This window comes from Calidris pugnax, unplaced genomic scaffold, assembly GCF_001431845.1.
Source record: "Calidris pugnax isolate Ruff unplaced genomic scaffold, ASM143184v1 scaffold68, whole genome shotgun sequence".
NCBI lineage: Eukaryota > Metazoa > Chordata > Aves > Charadriiformes > Scolopacidae > Calidris > Calidris pugnax.
In genome coordinates this window covers 4,220,342-4,231,835 of record NW_015090921.1, presented here as the reverse complement: position 1 = coordinate 4,231,835, position 11,494 = coordinate 4,220,342, and the positions used below count along the sequence as shown (strand labels likewise).

The 11,494-nt window shown below is 45.1% G+C and overlaps 1 protein-coding gene across 3 annotated transcripts; it reads left to right on the top strand.

Annotated features, from left to right (window-relative positions):
• Positions 1–2,068: 2,068 nt before the first annotated feature.
• NDUFAF1 (NADH dehydrogenase (ubiquinone) complex I, assembly factor 1) lies at positions 2,069–10,543 on the top strand. Of its 3 annotated transcripts, none has more exons than XM_014950225.1 (5): positions 2,069–2,301; positions 4,129–4,759; positions 6,224–6,409; positions 7,471–7,545; positions 10,086–10,543. In XM_014950225.1, the coding sequence occupies exons 2-5, from the start codon at positions 4,250–4,252 to the stop codon at positions 10,224–10,226; spliced, it is 912 nt and encodes a 303-aa protein (XP_014805711.1). In that variant the 5' UTR covers positions 2,069–2,301; positions 4,129–4,249; the 3' UTR covers positions 10,227–10,543. The 3 variants fall into 3 exon arrangements, with proteins under 3 accessions (XP_014805711.1, XP_014805712.1, XP_014805713.1); XM_014950226.1 differs by lacking the exon at positions 2,069–2,301 and adding an exon at positions 2,353–2,460; XM_014950227.1 differs by lacking the exon at positions 2,069–2,301 and adding an exon at positions 2,413–2,436.
• Positions 10,544–11,494: the final 951 nt, after the last annotated feature.

Genomic DNA, 11,494 nt, shown 5'->3' with positions numbered 1-11,494 from the left:
TGTTCAGATGACAGAAGCAGCAGTATAAAAGAAACACTTCTGAAGCTGCATTACTGCCTTTGTCGTCCATGACACATAATTTATTCTTAAAAACATTGCTCTGGGGCTGAAGAACCTTAGATGTGAATAGAAAGAGTCACACCAACTTCCACAGTCCTGGGAAGTCACTACTAGATTGGTTCACATTAGTTTCACAACTGGAAGATTATCTCCACAGCAAACGGATTACAATTTAGTACCTCAATGAGAACATAAAATCCACAGAAACTGATGGCCTGGGCTACTTATCAAGAAAGAAACCTTCTATTAGTATTAGCATTTTACAAAGCTGTCTCTGAAGAAGGCATGCAACATCAACAGAGCACGTTTGTACAATTCACAGTTATTTTCAGGATGTTTTCTACAACTTTTTGCAGGGTTTCTCTCACAATTGTCTCTAAGTAGTCCTACAACCCAGATTACCTTCCTGGATATCTTAGCATATTTACCACTACTTTTGTTCCAAACAATTTTCCTTCTTTCTTTCTACCCTTGTTCTGTTTTCCAAGATACTACGTTAGAAAGGCTCTTACTCCTTTGATTCACCAAGCTGTCAGACATTAAACCTACAGAAGGGCTCCACTTGCTATACTCTCATCCTAAAAATCACACCACAAAAGCACTGCTTCGCTGCTACCTAATCTTTGTCCCTGACCATACATATCCCTGCTGTTGGAGTTGCTACAAACAGCTCAGTTTGGAAGAAGCAGCACTCGGGTAAAGCTGCAGATGCATGCCTCCAGTGGATGAGGGAACAGATGGAAAACCATGCAGTTACTCCTGCCACCATCACTCTGGTTGCCTGGTCTATGCTAGAGCTAGTCCAATTCCTTCTATTTTCAAGCTCTGAAGAAACTACCAAACTAATATACTACTGGGGAGATGTTGGCAGCTCTAAAGACTCTAGAGGCATGCAAGTTCAACAACACGAGGGCACGCTCCGCTCCGGTATATTTGTCTATCAGAGCCTCCAATTTGATTTTTCTGAAGCTCCAAGCACCAAAACTATTTCTGAGCGTTTGGGAAGGCTTTTTATTGCAACATAGCAACAGCCTCTATATTAAAAACCCCGAAGGTCCAGCGCATAAATTACATCAGGCACGTAGGCTTCAGCACATCTAACCAGCTGAACTTCTCCCCAGAAGAAGCACTCCCATCCCAGCTGTAACACGCTTCAGTTACAATGTATTTACTGTTTGATGCACCATTCTTCATCAAGACCTGCTCAACCTAAAGATTAAGCTTTGAAAGCAGCCCCCCATCTCCCCCCCAAGGAGGAAGCCGCCCCCTTTGCAGGCCTGACACGGATTTAAACCCACACCAGGCACCACCGCACGTCCAACCCCTGGGGGGGATGCCCTGATGATAAATAAATACTCCCCCTCATTAAACCCGCCGGCTCCCAACTCCAAGCGCTTTCCCCACAGACGGAGCCCCCCACCCCAAGCACGGTCGCTAAGATTGAGGAGGGAGCATTAAACACGCATTAACACCCCCCACCACCTCGGGGGGGCTCACCGGGAGGCAGGGACCCGACCTGCTGCTCTCCTGGCGGGCAGAAAAGTTCCTCAGCCCTTTGGGGCCTCTTCCCCCGCTACCCGAGGGGTGACCGGCCGCCGGGCCCCGCTTCCCCCCCACCTCAGGGCCAAACCGCCCCCGCCAAGCACCGCCCTCCTGGCAAAAGCACCGGGACCGCCGCAAAGAGACCCCCCCCCCGCCCCGGCCCCGCCGCCCCAAACCCGCCAACCGCGGGGCAGGCCGGGGAACCGCCGGAGGTGGAGCGGGCTCTCCTCACGGAGGCCGCGGCGGTTCCCATCGGGCTTGGGGAGGGAGACGGCGGGCGCGCAGCCTCCCCTCCAGCTCCCCGCGGGGCCTCCCGCCCCCCCCCTTTTTCTCCTCCTCCTCCTCCCTCCTTCCCCGCCACCGGCGCCGACGGCGGCGGCGCGGCGCTCTCAGCGGCCCGGCCTGCCCCGCGCCGCCCGCCCGCCCGGGACACAAAGGGCATGGCGCATGCGCAGGGCGCCGGGGCGGGAAGCGGAGAGAGGGGCCGCCTCCTCCTTCCCCTCGCTCCGCTCCCTTCACCGGGCGGCAGCCCCACAGCTAAAGGGGGGTTTACCGGCCCCCGCCGCCCGGTGAGGGCTGGGGAGAGGGGAAGGAAAAGAGGTCGGTGTTTAACCGCCGCCGGGCGGAACCCGAACAGCGCGGTGTGTGTTTCCCCCGGCGCGCCCGGAAGCGGTGGGAGCTGCAGGTGACAGCGGGAAGGTGAGGTCCTGAGGGCCGGTGGCCGAGGTTTGAGGCGGCGGCTGCTGAGGCCATCGCGTCCCGGCCTCGACTCTGCCCCTCCGGGGAAGGCGGCGGCGGTGGTGGCGGGGGAAGCCCGGCGGGGACCGGTTTGTGGTGAGGCGGACAGCGAGGCCATCGGTGGGAGCCGGGGCTCGGCGGGGAGCGGGGGCTGGGGACAATAAAAAGTAAAATCGGTTAAAATTTCCTTCTCGGCGCTGAGGGGGATCCAGGAGGTGGGGTTCGGCTTGGCTGCGGGGCGCAGCTTTTCGCCCCCTCTCCTTTCGGCTTCGGTTTGGGGTGGGTTTGCTGGCAGGGCCCAGAAACCGTGGGGTCATCCAGGTTGGAAGGGACCTTCAAGACCATCGAGTCCAACCAAATGTGGAGGCTCTCGCTGCTGTCATGGGGTGGGCATCACCTCCGTCCCCAGGGACGTGAGACCTCTGTGTTTGTGGGGTTTCTTTCTGAGGAACTCGCCTCCTGTCTTGCTGACCCCACAGTGGTCCTTCCACGCAGTTTTGGGCCGTGGTGTGTAGCTCAGTCCCAGCATGAGGACGTTAATAGTGAGCTTTAGCATGAGTAAAGGAAGGTGACAGGTTTGGAACAGGTTGCCCAGAGAAGCTGTGGATGCCCCATCCCTGAAGGTGTTCAAAACCAGGCTGGATGGGGCTTTGAGCAACCTGGTCTGGTGGGAGGTGTCCCTGCCCAGGGCAGGGGGGTTGGAATTTGGTGATCTTTAAGGTCCCTTCCAACTCTAACCATTCTATGATTCTATTCTATAAGTGGCATATGGAGAGGAGAGTGGGGCTCTTCACTTTTTGCCGTATTGTCTAATATATGACATGGTACTGCCTGCTTAGATGTGTTGCCTTTGGGTGACAGACCGCAATAAAATGACCAGCACTTTAACAAAGTGGACTGGTTTCCTGATAAGGTGTTCTTTTATTCCGTGTAAAGCAAGCTTTGCACGTCAGCTCGTATTGCAAAAGAAAGAGGGAAAGAAGGCGCTTAAAACATGAAGAAGGAAAGGACTATCTCAGTGATGCTCCATGGGAGTTTGTAACTGAGAATTAACGTGGGGCTTCCAAGCTCAGGAGATTTCGTGGGTGAAAGGGGCAGGAGGAAGAGTAGTTCTACGTTTGAAAATTCTTAGAGGGATTGAATAGGCTGATGGTCCAGCGTGGCACTTTGATAATTTGTTTTGACTGACTCCATTCTTAGAAATGCAGGGAAGATGATTTGACATCATTTTCAGATTTATTCTGTGGCCAAAAAAAAAACCACCACCCCAAACCTAACTTGTCTAATCTTATGAGTCAGAGATAACAGCCTCTGTACAGAACATCGAACATTAAGGTTCTCTCTTACGAATTGGAGAATAGCGACGTTGAGTAGCTGTTCCTACCAGCAGTGATGCAAGGAGAAGCAAAGAGCAGATTTTCTGGGGTTTTTTTCCAAAGCTTTATGAAAAAAACCCACCCTACTGAATTGCAGTCTTTCACATTAAATTATTTGGGTTTTGGGCAATCTGTAGTCCTAAACCAGATGTACTGAGGGGGCAAGAGGCTGGATGACTTGTGGAAGAAGCGCGCGGTGTGGCTGCTGTAGGGTATTTCACATCACAGGGGGACAAGAAAGGTAAATCATTAAGTAAACTAGAATTCTGAGGAAGTTTATTACTTGATGTCATTTTTTATTCCTTTTTCCAGTGGCTTAGATTTCTAGCTAATACCTGTTTTAAAAATGAAACAGTTTTACAAGCATCCATTGTGTAGTTTTTTTTTAATCTTTTCTCTTTTTTAATTGAAGGTGGAGATAAACCATGGCAACTAAAGCAAAGTAAGATAGCTCTGGATACTAGTTTTGTTGTTAAATTAATTTCAAGCCCCTTAATTGCCTCACTAGAGGTGAATTCTTCAAGTTTACCAAAATGGCTCTGACTGTTACGTTGCTGAGGGGCGCTTACGTGCGTGGGAGGTGCTGCAGGCACCAAGTTTTGCACCCCTTACTTGGACCTCTGTTTGGCAATTCCGTGTCAAAATTGTACAGCAGCTACAGGAGGCCGGGGTCACAGCCTGAGAAAAAACCATCTTGGCAAAATACTGATTTGAGTTTTAAGAAGAGCATCGATGTCTTAAAGACTCAGCTCAGCATGCTGAAGAAGGAAACCAAAGATTACTTGACAGGACCCGGAGGCCAACCACTCAATCAGTACCTGTTGGAACAGACAAAGGTGTTGTGGGAGTTTCGGAGCCAAGAAGATTTAAATAAATGGGTTATTTCCTCTGACGTAGAGATTGGAGGGAAAAGCGAAGTTTACCTCACGTTGGGTAGGAATAACCAGGGTGCTCTGCTCTATGGAACCCTCAATACGGAAGTACCTCGTGATGGGGAGACCAAATACAGTGGATATTGCAGTATGAGAGCTAAGCCACTGGTGGTAAGTACAGCTTCACCTCTGCATTTCTTTTGTTCTTTAATCTGAGAGCATTTTTATGTAACCCCAGTCACAGAGAAGCGAACTGCCGTTTCCCGCAGTTGAAACTGATCTCTTTCAGGAATATTGGATATTCCTTCAGGGATGTAGTTGCTGCTGTATCCTTTGACCTAGAAGGACCTTAAATTTTTTTTATTGGATTTTGTTTTCCTTTATTAGAAAAGGAATAATATATATTTGATCGCTCACTTGTGTACAGCAGGGCATCCACTCATTAAGACAGCCCTGTTTGCAGCCTTCTTGCAAATGAAGGATCTGTAATCATAGAATCATGAATGTTTGTATCCAAAATTGGTATGATTAAAATAGATCTCTCTAAATTTGAAGTTAATTGAATGTGTCATAAGGGCAAATTTTTCTGGGCTTTAACTTGGCCTATTCATCAAGCTTGGTTTAGGTGAATGAGCGAATTTTTTTTCCTCAGGAACAGAAAATAATGCTTTAAAATGTACTTTTTAAACGTCTGACATGCTGTACATCAGAAAAAGCAAGACACAAACCGTTTTGAAATCAGAGGGTGAAAACATAAATACAAAGGCTCTTCTTTATCTAAGTAAAAGGGCTTAAAAGCGGCAAAACCATAAAATCAAGTAGCCACAGCCCTTGTATTAATTTATTGATGATCTACTCATCCTATTACCTATAAGATCAGTTGTTAGAAGGTTGGTTGGTAGGTAACTGTAGTAGCGCTGTAAAATAAAGGGGAAACTTGTGAATTTTTGGTGCTAATTTTGACTTGATTTAAGCAATTCTGGGCAAGAATAGCTCTGTCCCCCGTCATTCCAAGAGACCTCACTGTAACTCTCTGAAGACTCTTGGATCTCTCTGTGTGCAGATCACACCACCAGAACTTTGAAGATCTTAAAGTAACGGGGTTGAGGGCTAGAGCTGTTTGTGATGCATGTTGTTATGCACAGTTAATGACAAAAAGTGTTGGAAAACATTAAATTGCTTCCAGTGCTTGTGTCAGTCTTCGATAAGGGAAGTTTTATCACAAGGGATAAATTACCCCACTTCTTCAATTTCTTGTATAATGAACTGCATTAAACTTAATGAACTGTGTAACTACTGATCCATCACTACAGCGTTTGTGTACTCACCCGGTAGAGAGCTGGGTCCTGGGAAGGAGGTCTGGTTTCTGAGAGTTACACCATTGTGGTTTATAATTAAAGCACAAGTCCTTGGAGTGGCGACGCTGCATTTTGTGGAATCTGTTGGAGTGCTGAAGGAAATTCGGGGGGATCAGAAGCTGGTGTGATGAAAGAGTAACCCCCTTCTCACTATATTGCAGTAGATATTATTTGACATAATAACGAGGGCAGTGACCAAAGCAGTAGTACTCTGTTCTTCGTAATGGATGTTTCCCTTTATTAAAGAGGAATAATTCTATTTATTAATACTTTGTAGGGATCTTTTGCTAGGAAGAAGTATTATGACTGGTCAAACTTCAACAGTCTGTATTTACGCGTCCGTGGCGACGGCAGACCTTGGATGGTGAACATTTATACAGACCCTTACTTCTCTCATCAAAAGGATGACCTCTACAACTACTTCATGTTCACCCGAGGAGGCCCGTACTGGGAGGAAATCAAGGTGAACTAGCGCATCTTCCAAACTAACACTTTGTAAGGAGTGGGAATTTGGGCTCTTTTCTGATGAAACTTGGGTGACTTTTGTAATTTCCTGATGACAACGTTCAGGATCCAAACTAACACTTTGTAAGGAGTGGGAATTTGGGCTCTTTTCTGATGAAACTTGGGTGACTTTTGTAATTTGCTGATGACAACGTTCAGGATGTTTGTGTGTGCTTATGAATTGGCATTCAGAGCTTCATAATACCCTCGTCCAGTCATGTGAGAAGAGCCCAATGTCCCACAGAAGAAGGATGAAAATCAGTGTGTTGTTGCTGGCTGGTGTGTTTTCCTCTCCCCCGCACCGGCCAGCTCTCCTGTTTCATAGAATCACAGAATGGTTAGAGTTGGAAGGGACCTTAAAAATCATTTAGTTCCAACCCCCTGCCCTGGGCAGGGACACCTCCCACCAGACCAGGTTGCTCAAAGCCCCATCCAGCCTGGCCTTGAACCCCTCCAGGGATGGGGCAGCCACAGCTTCTCTGGGCAACCTGTTCCAGTGTCTCACCACTCTCACAGCAGAGAATTTCTTCCTAATATCTAACCTAAATCTTCCCTCTTTCAATTTAAAACCATTACCCCTTGTCCTATCACTACACTCCCTGATTGTTCAATTTAAAACCACTACCCCTTGTCCTATCACTACACTCCCTGATTTCCTATCTCTTACCACGGCCTCTCCTCGTTCTTGCTCCCACTGCATTCAAAGTCATTTTTACGTTTTTCAGAACTGCTTGGCTGGAATATAGATGTCTCAGTATGAAGTGTGCCCTGTGAAACACGCACCTCGGGTACAGACACGCTGTCAGCATGTGTCCCTGCTGGAATTCTCATTCATTCCCATGTTACGTTGATGTTATTGGAAGGAGATAACTGTGGGTGTGAACAGCCACCTTCTGTGCTGCAGCCCCTCGCTGAGCCCCAACAGGGTCACAATCCTGTGCAACAGCTACAAACGGCCACCGTGGGTTTTATTTTATGTACTACTGACACCAAAGTCTGGTTTTGTTCTCTTTCTGTCAGATTCCATTCTCCAAATTCTTTCTATCCAGTCGGGGAAGAGTCCAGGATGACCAGCATCCTATTTGGTTAGACAAGGTCAGTTTCCTATAGGCTTTATATGTCTGAAATTTCATTTAAGATTATATTGTCATGATATAGATAATTTAAAAATCCTTTACTGTTTGTGAATTTGGAACTGAAGGGCCTCATCTTGTTAGAAGGAACTTATTGTTGTGTGCTTGCCTCTGCATTTAAATTATCCTACTTTGTGACAGCAGCATCAGTTTACTTCAAAGTGGCTCCAAAAATGTTTTTAATAGATGTAGATAAGCAAGAAACAATTCACAGCTTACTTGGCATCTCAAAAAAAAACCCCAAAACCATATTATTTTTTTTTGTTTTGAGGAATGATCAAAGTGACTAAAATCTAAAGTGCCAGGTGGCACAATACTGCCAAAAATGATAAAAGTCTCATAAACTTCCCTCCTGACAGAAGACTGTGAGGGATAGTGTATTGGGAGATTTTTATTTGAGGATTTACTGGATCAGTGACCTTGATGGTGAGCAGTAAATGGGTGTATTTACAAGCTCTTTCTTAGGTTTTATTTCAAGCTTTCTAGTCTTAAGTATAAAGGAAATGCGTAGAGTATTTTTGGTTATTTCTACAGATGGATGGACTAATTCACTAATTCACAGGAGACGACATGTTAGAAAAAAATGTTTCTGTATCTTTTTTCTTTTAAATTTCATTGGCCCTCCCATGTGTAACTGAGGGCAGCTTAATACCCGGTGACTGCCAAAAATGCTAGACATGTATTTAGGGAGAAAATCAAAGGTCCATTACTTCAATTTGTGTTAGTCACCTGGAATGTTGCATTCAGTTCCTAATACAGCAGCATCAGTTTACTTCAAAGTGGCTCCAAAAATGTTTTTAATAGATGTAGATAAGCAAGAAACAATTCACAGCTTACTTGGCATCTCAAAAAAACCACAAACCCCAAAACCATTTTTTTTTTTTGTTTTGAGGAATGATCAAAGTGACTAAAATCTAAAGTGCCAGGTGGCACAATACTGCCAAAAATGATAAAAGTCTCATAAACTTCCCTCCTGACAGAAGACTGTGAGGGATAGCGTATTGGGAGATTTTATTTGAGGATTTACTGGATCAGTGACCTTGATGGGGAGCAGTAAATGGGTGTATTTACAAGCTCTTTCTTAGGTTTTATTTCAAGCTTTCTAGTCTTAAGTATAAAGGAAATGCATAGAGTATTTTTGGTTATTTCTACAGATGGATGGACTAATTCACAGGAGATGACATGTTGGAAAAAAATATTTCTGTATATTTTTTCTTTTAAATTTCATTGACCCTCCCATATGTAACTGAGGGCAGCTTAATACCCAGTGACTGCCAAAAATGCTAGAAATGTATTTAGGGAGAAAATCAAAGGTCCATTACTTCAATTTGTGTTAGTCACCTGGAATGTTGCATTCGGTTCCTAATTGCCTTAATCAAAAAAAAAAAAGGAAAAATTTGAAGGCAATTTGGTGATTGGCAACATGAAAAAGGTGGGTTAGCTACAAGAAACAATATGCTTATATTGCACTTGTATATAATATAAAGTGTGATTTTACAAATATATTTTAAAGAAACCTAAAAATAGGGGAAGCAGTGTGAAGGCAATTAAAGAAATCTTGATGAAATGTCTTGATCCCTCGTGGCACTAAGACATGTTTTCCAGGAGCCAGGAAAGGCACTTTATCTGACACATCCTGGGCATTGTTTTCCTGCCTGTTAACCAGTCCTTCAATCGTGGGCACAGCTCAGACCCTCACTTTGAGCTGGATTTAGGGGCAGCTGGAGCGTAACTGGTGCCCAGGCACTGGTGACTCAACTCCTTTGGGAGCTGCTGCCACTGGGCTCTCTGAAAGGCAACTGGTGACGTGCAGGAGCTGAGAGAGCTTTCAGGCAAACCACAGGCTCGTGGGAAACGTCCCCGAGCCACGCAGATTTTTATGGAATTTATTACAGTTAGAATAAAAACTATGTTAAAAAAAAAAAATTGGAATAAGGTGGGGGAGAAAATTACCAGGAAGGAATAGGAATGCTCTTGTATTTAAGAATATTATCCTGATTGGAAAACAGTGGCTAAGAACCTTGCCTTAATGTACAACTCAGTAACAAAGTTTCATGCATTTTAAAGTCTGATTTGGCACCCTTCCACACGGTGTCAAGCTAGAATCAAAGTTCCCTTCCATCCTTAATTATGTTCTGTTTCCTGCTCATGAAAGACTTGTAAGACTTTATGCAGATCTGTTTGCACACCTGATCCTGATGAAATCAGCACTATGAAGTTTATGGCTTGAAGGAGAAAAGTTGCAGTGCTGCTTTGGGCTCGGGCCAGTTCTAATAAAGGGTTCAGCACAGAGGTGGGAAGGGAAACATGAAGTAATTTCCCACTGGGGTCTGTATTGGAAACGTGGTAGCAAAGGGTTCAAGCCTTAAGAAATAGTGCTGCCCTTCCAACAAATACCACTGTTTAAAGTAGATGGCTGTGTAAAATACAGAAACAGTAGGTACAATCGTGTTTGGCTGTAACATTATAAATACTGTTCTAATGTATGTATCTTTTAATTAGGTTAGTACGCTTGGATTCACAATCGGAGATAAAGTAGATGGTCCGTTCCAGCTGGAGATTGATTTTATTGGGCTGCTAAACGACAGAGCTCATACAGAAGAATTTGCCTATGAAAAATATGAAAGGAACCCTCGAGTCTAAGCCGGGCTGGTGTCCTTCAGGAGATTCTTCAGATGCTTGGTTCACTTTTCTAAAAACTTCTCAGCATGTGGCATATAAGAACTTGAAGATTCCATGTAAACATTAAAGAGATGAGTGCGTAGCAGTAATCTGACTAAGAGTGATGCTCTTGGCATCCTTGAGGTGCCAGATACAGAATCCTGGAGAAAGTGTACGTCTGGGGACTGGAACACAGCCCGAGGAGAGCTGTGATATGTTCTTACAAAGTATTAACTGTTGACTGGGTAAGTTCGGGCTTCTCCTGACCTTTACAGAAATAAAAGCATTTTATCAACCTGTTTTTGTTGTTTTTTGGTGCAACAGTTTCATTTTCTACATTTATATGGCTTATAGACAGTTGTAAAACACTTGTATCCACTAGTTTTAAACTGGGGGAAAAGTATGATGAGAATGAATACCCTGAGGAATGGTGCTTAAATGTGACTCAGCCGCTGAAATTTAAAAAGAGCAGCACCAGACGTGGAAAAGGCAGAGGTATTTCAACCTTTAGCTTTGGCTCCTCAGAACAACTAAAAAAAGAAAAAGCTGCCACTGCCAAGATTGCAGCAGCAGCAGCCGCCGTGCAGCGGGCCAGGCTGTGACCTAGAGCTGCTGAGGGTCCTACAGGCTTATGAAGGTGAGGTTGTTGAAGAGGAGAGGTGTTCCAAGGGTGGGCTGGGGGAAGCCCTGTCACTCTGAGAGGGTTTTCTCCCCTGGGGAAGCAGAGCTGGGCTCCATTAGCACCAGCCCAGGTCACAGGTTCCTGATGTGTGCCATTATCTTGGCTGTATGGTACTAAGTCACAGCCTCAGGGGGTGGCACAGAAGCTTAATGCCTCCCTTTTTCTGAGAAGTCTGGTTTTTGGTAATTTGAGAAACACTTTAAAGAGCAAGTGTTGAATAGTGTGAATAGTTTCATTTCAGCTGTCACAAACTTAGCACTGACCTTGTTTAAGTGTACTTTACAAATACTAAATATACCTACATTTTACATGGAAGAGGCCACAATAAAGCAAAGCTGAAGCAAAGTCTTATACTATTGCTCCTAATTCTGTGCAAGAGGAAACCAAGAGAGAGGTGATGGTTATTGTTTTTAAAGACACTGGACAAACATGCATTTATAAAGTAGTAGGCAGGCTAGTGGGTAAGGAAAACTTGTCACAAAACACTGAGTAGTAAATAAAAGTGGGAATAAAAGTAGTGCTGTGCTGAGAAGGTGGTTGTACACAGTACACCAGGTGCTACAACCAG

What these genes read in the sequence shown, in the direction of transcription:
- NDUFAF1 (XM_014950225.1), top strand. Translation starts at nt 4,250, where the DNA reads ATGGCTCTGACTGTTACGTTGCTGAGGGGCGCTTACGTGCGTGGGAGG. An exon ending in CGTACTGGGAGGAAATCAAG is followed by an intron (nt 6,410 to 7,470) that starts GTGAACTAGCGC and finishes TCTTTCTGTCAG; the next exon opens with ATTCCATTCTCCAAATTCTT. An exon ending in ATCCTATTTGGTTAGACAAG is followed by an intron (nt 7,546 to 10,085) that starts GTCAGTTTCCTA and finishes TCTTTTAATTAG; the next exon opens with GTTAGTACGCTTGGATTCAC.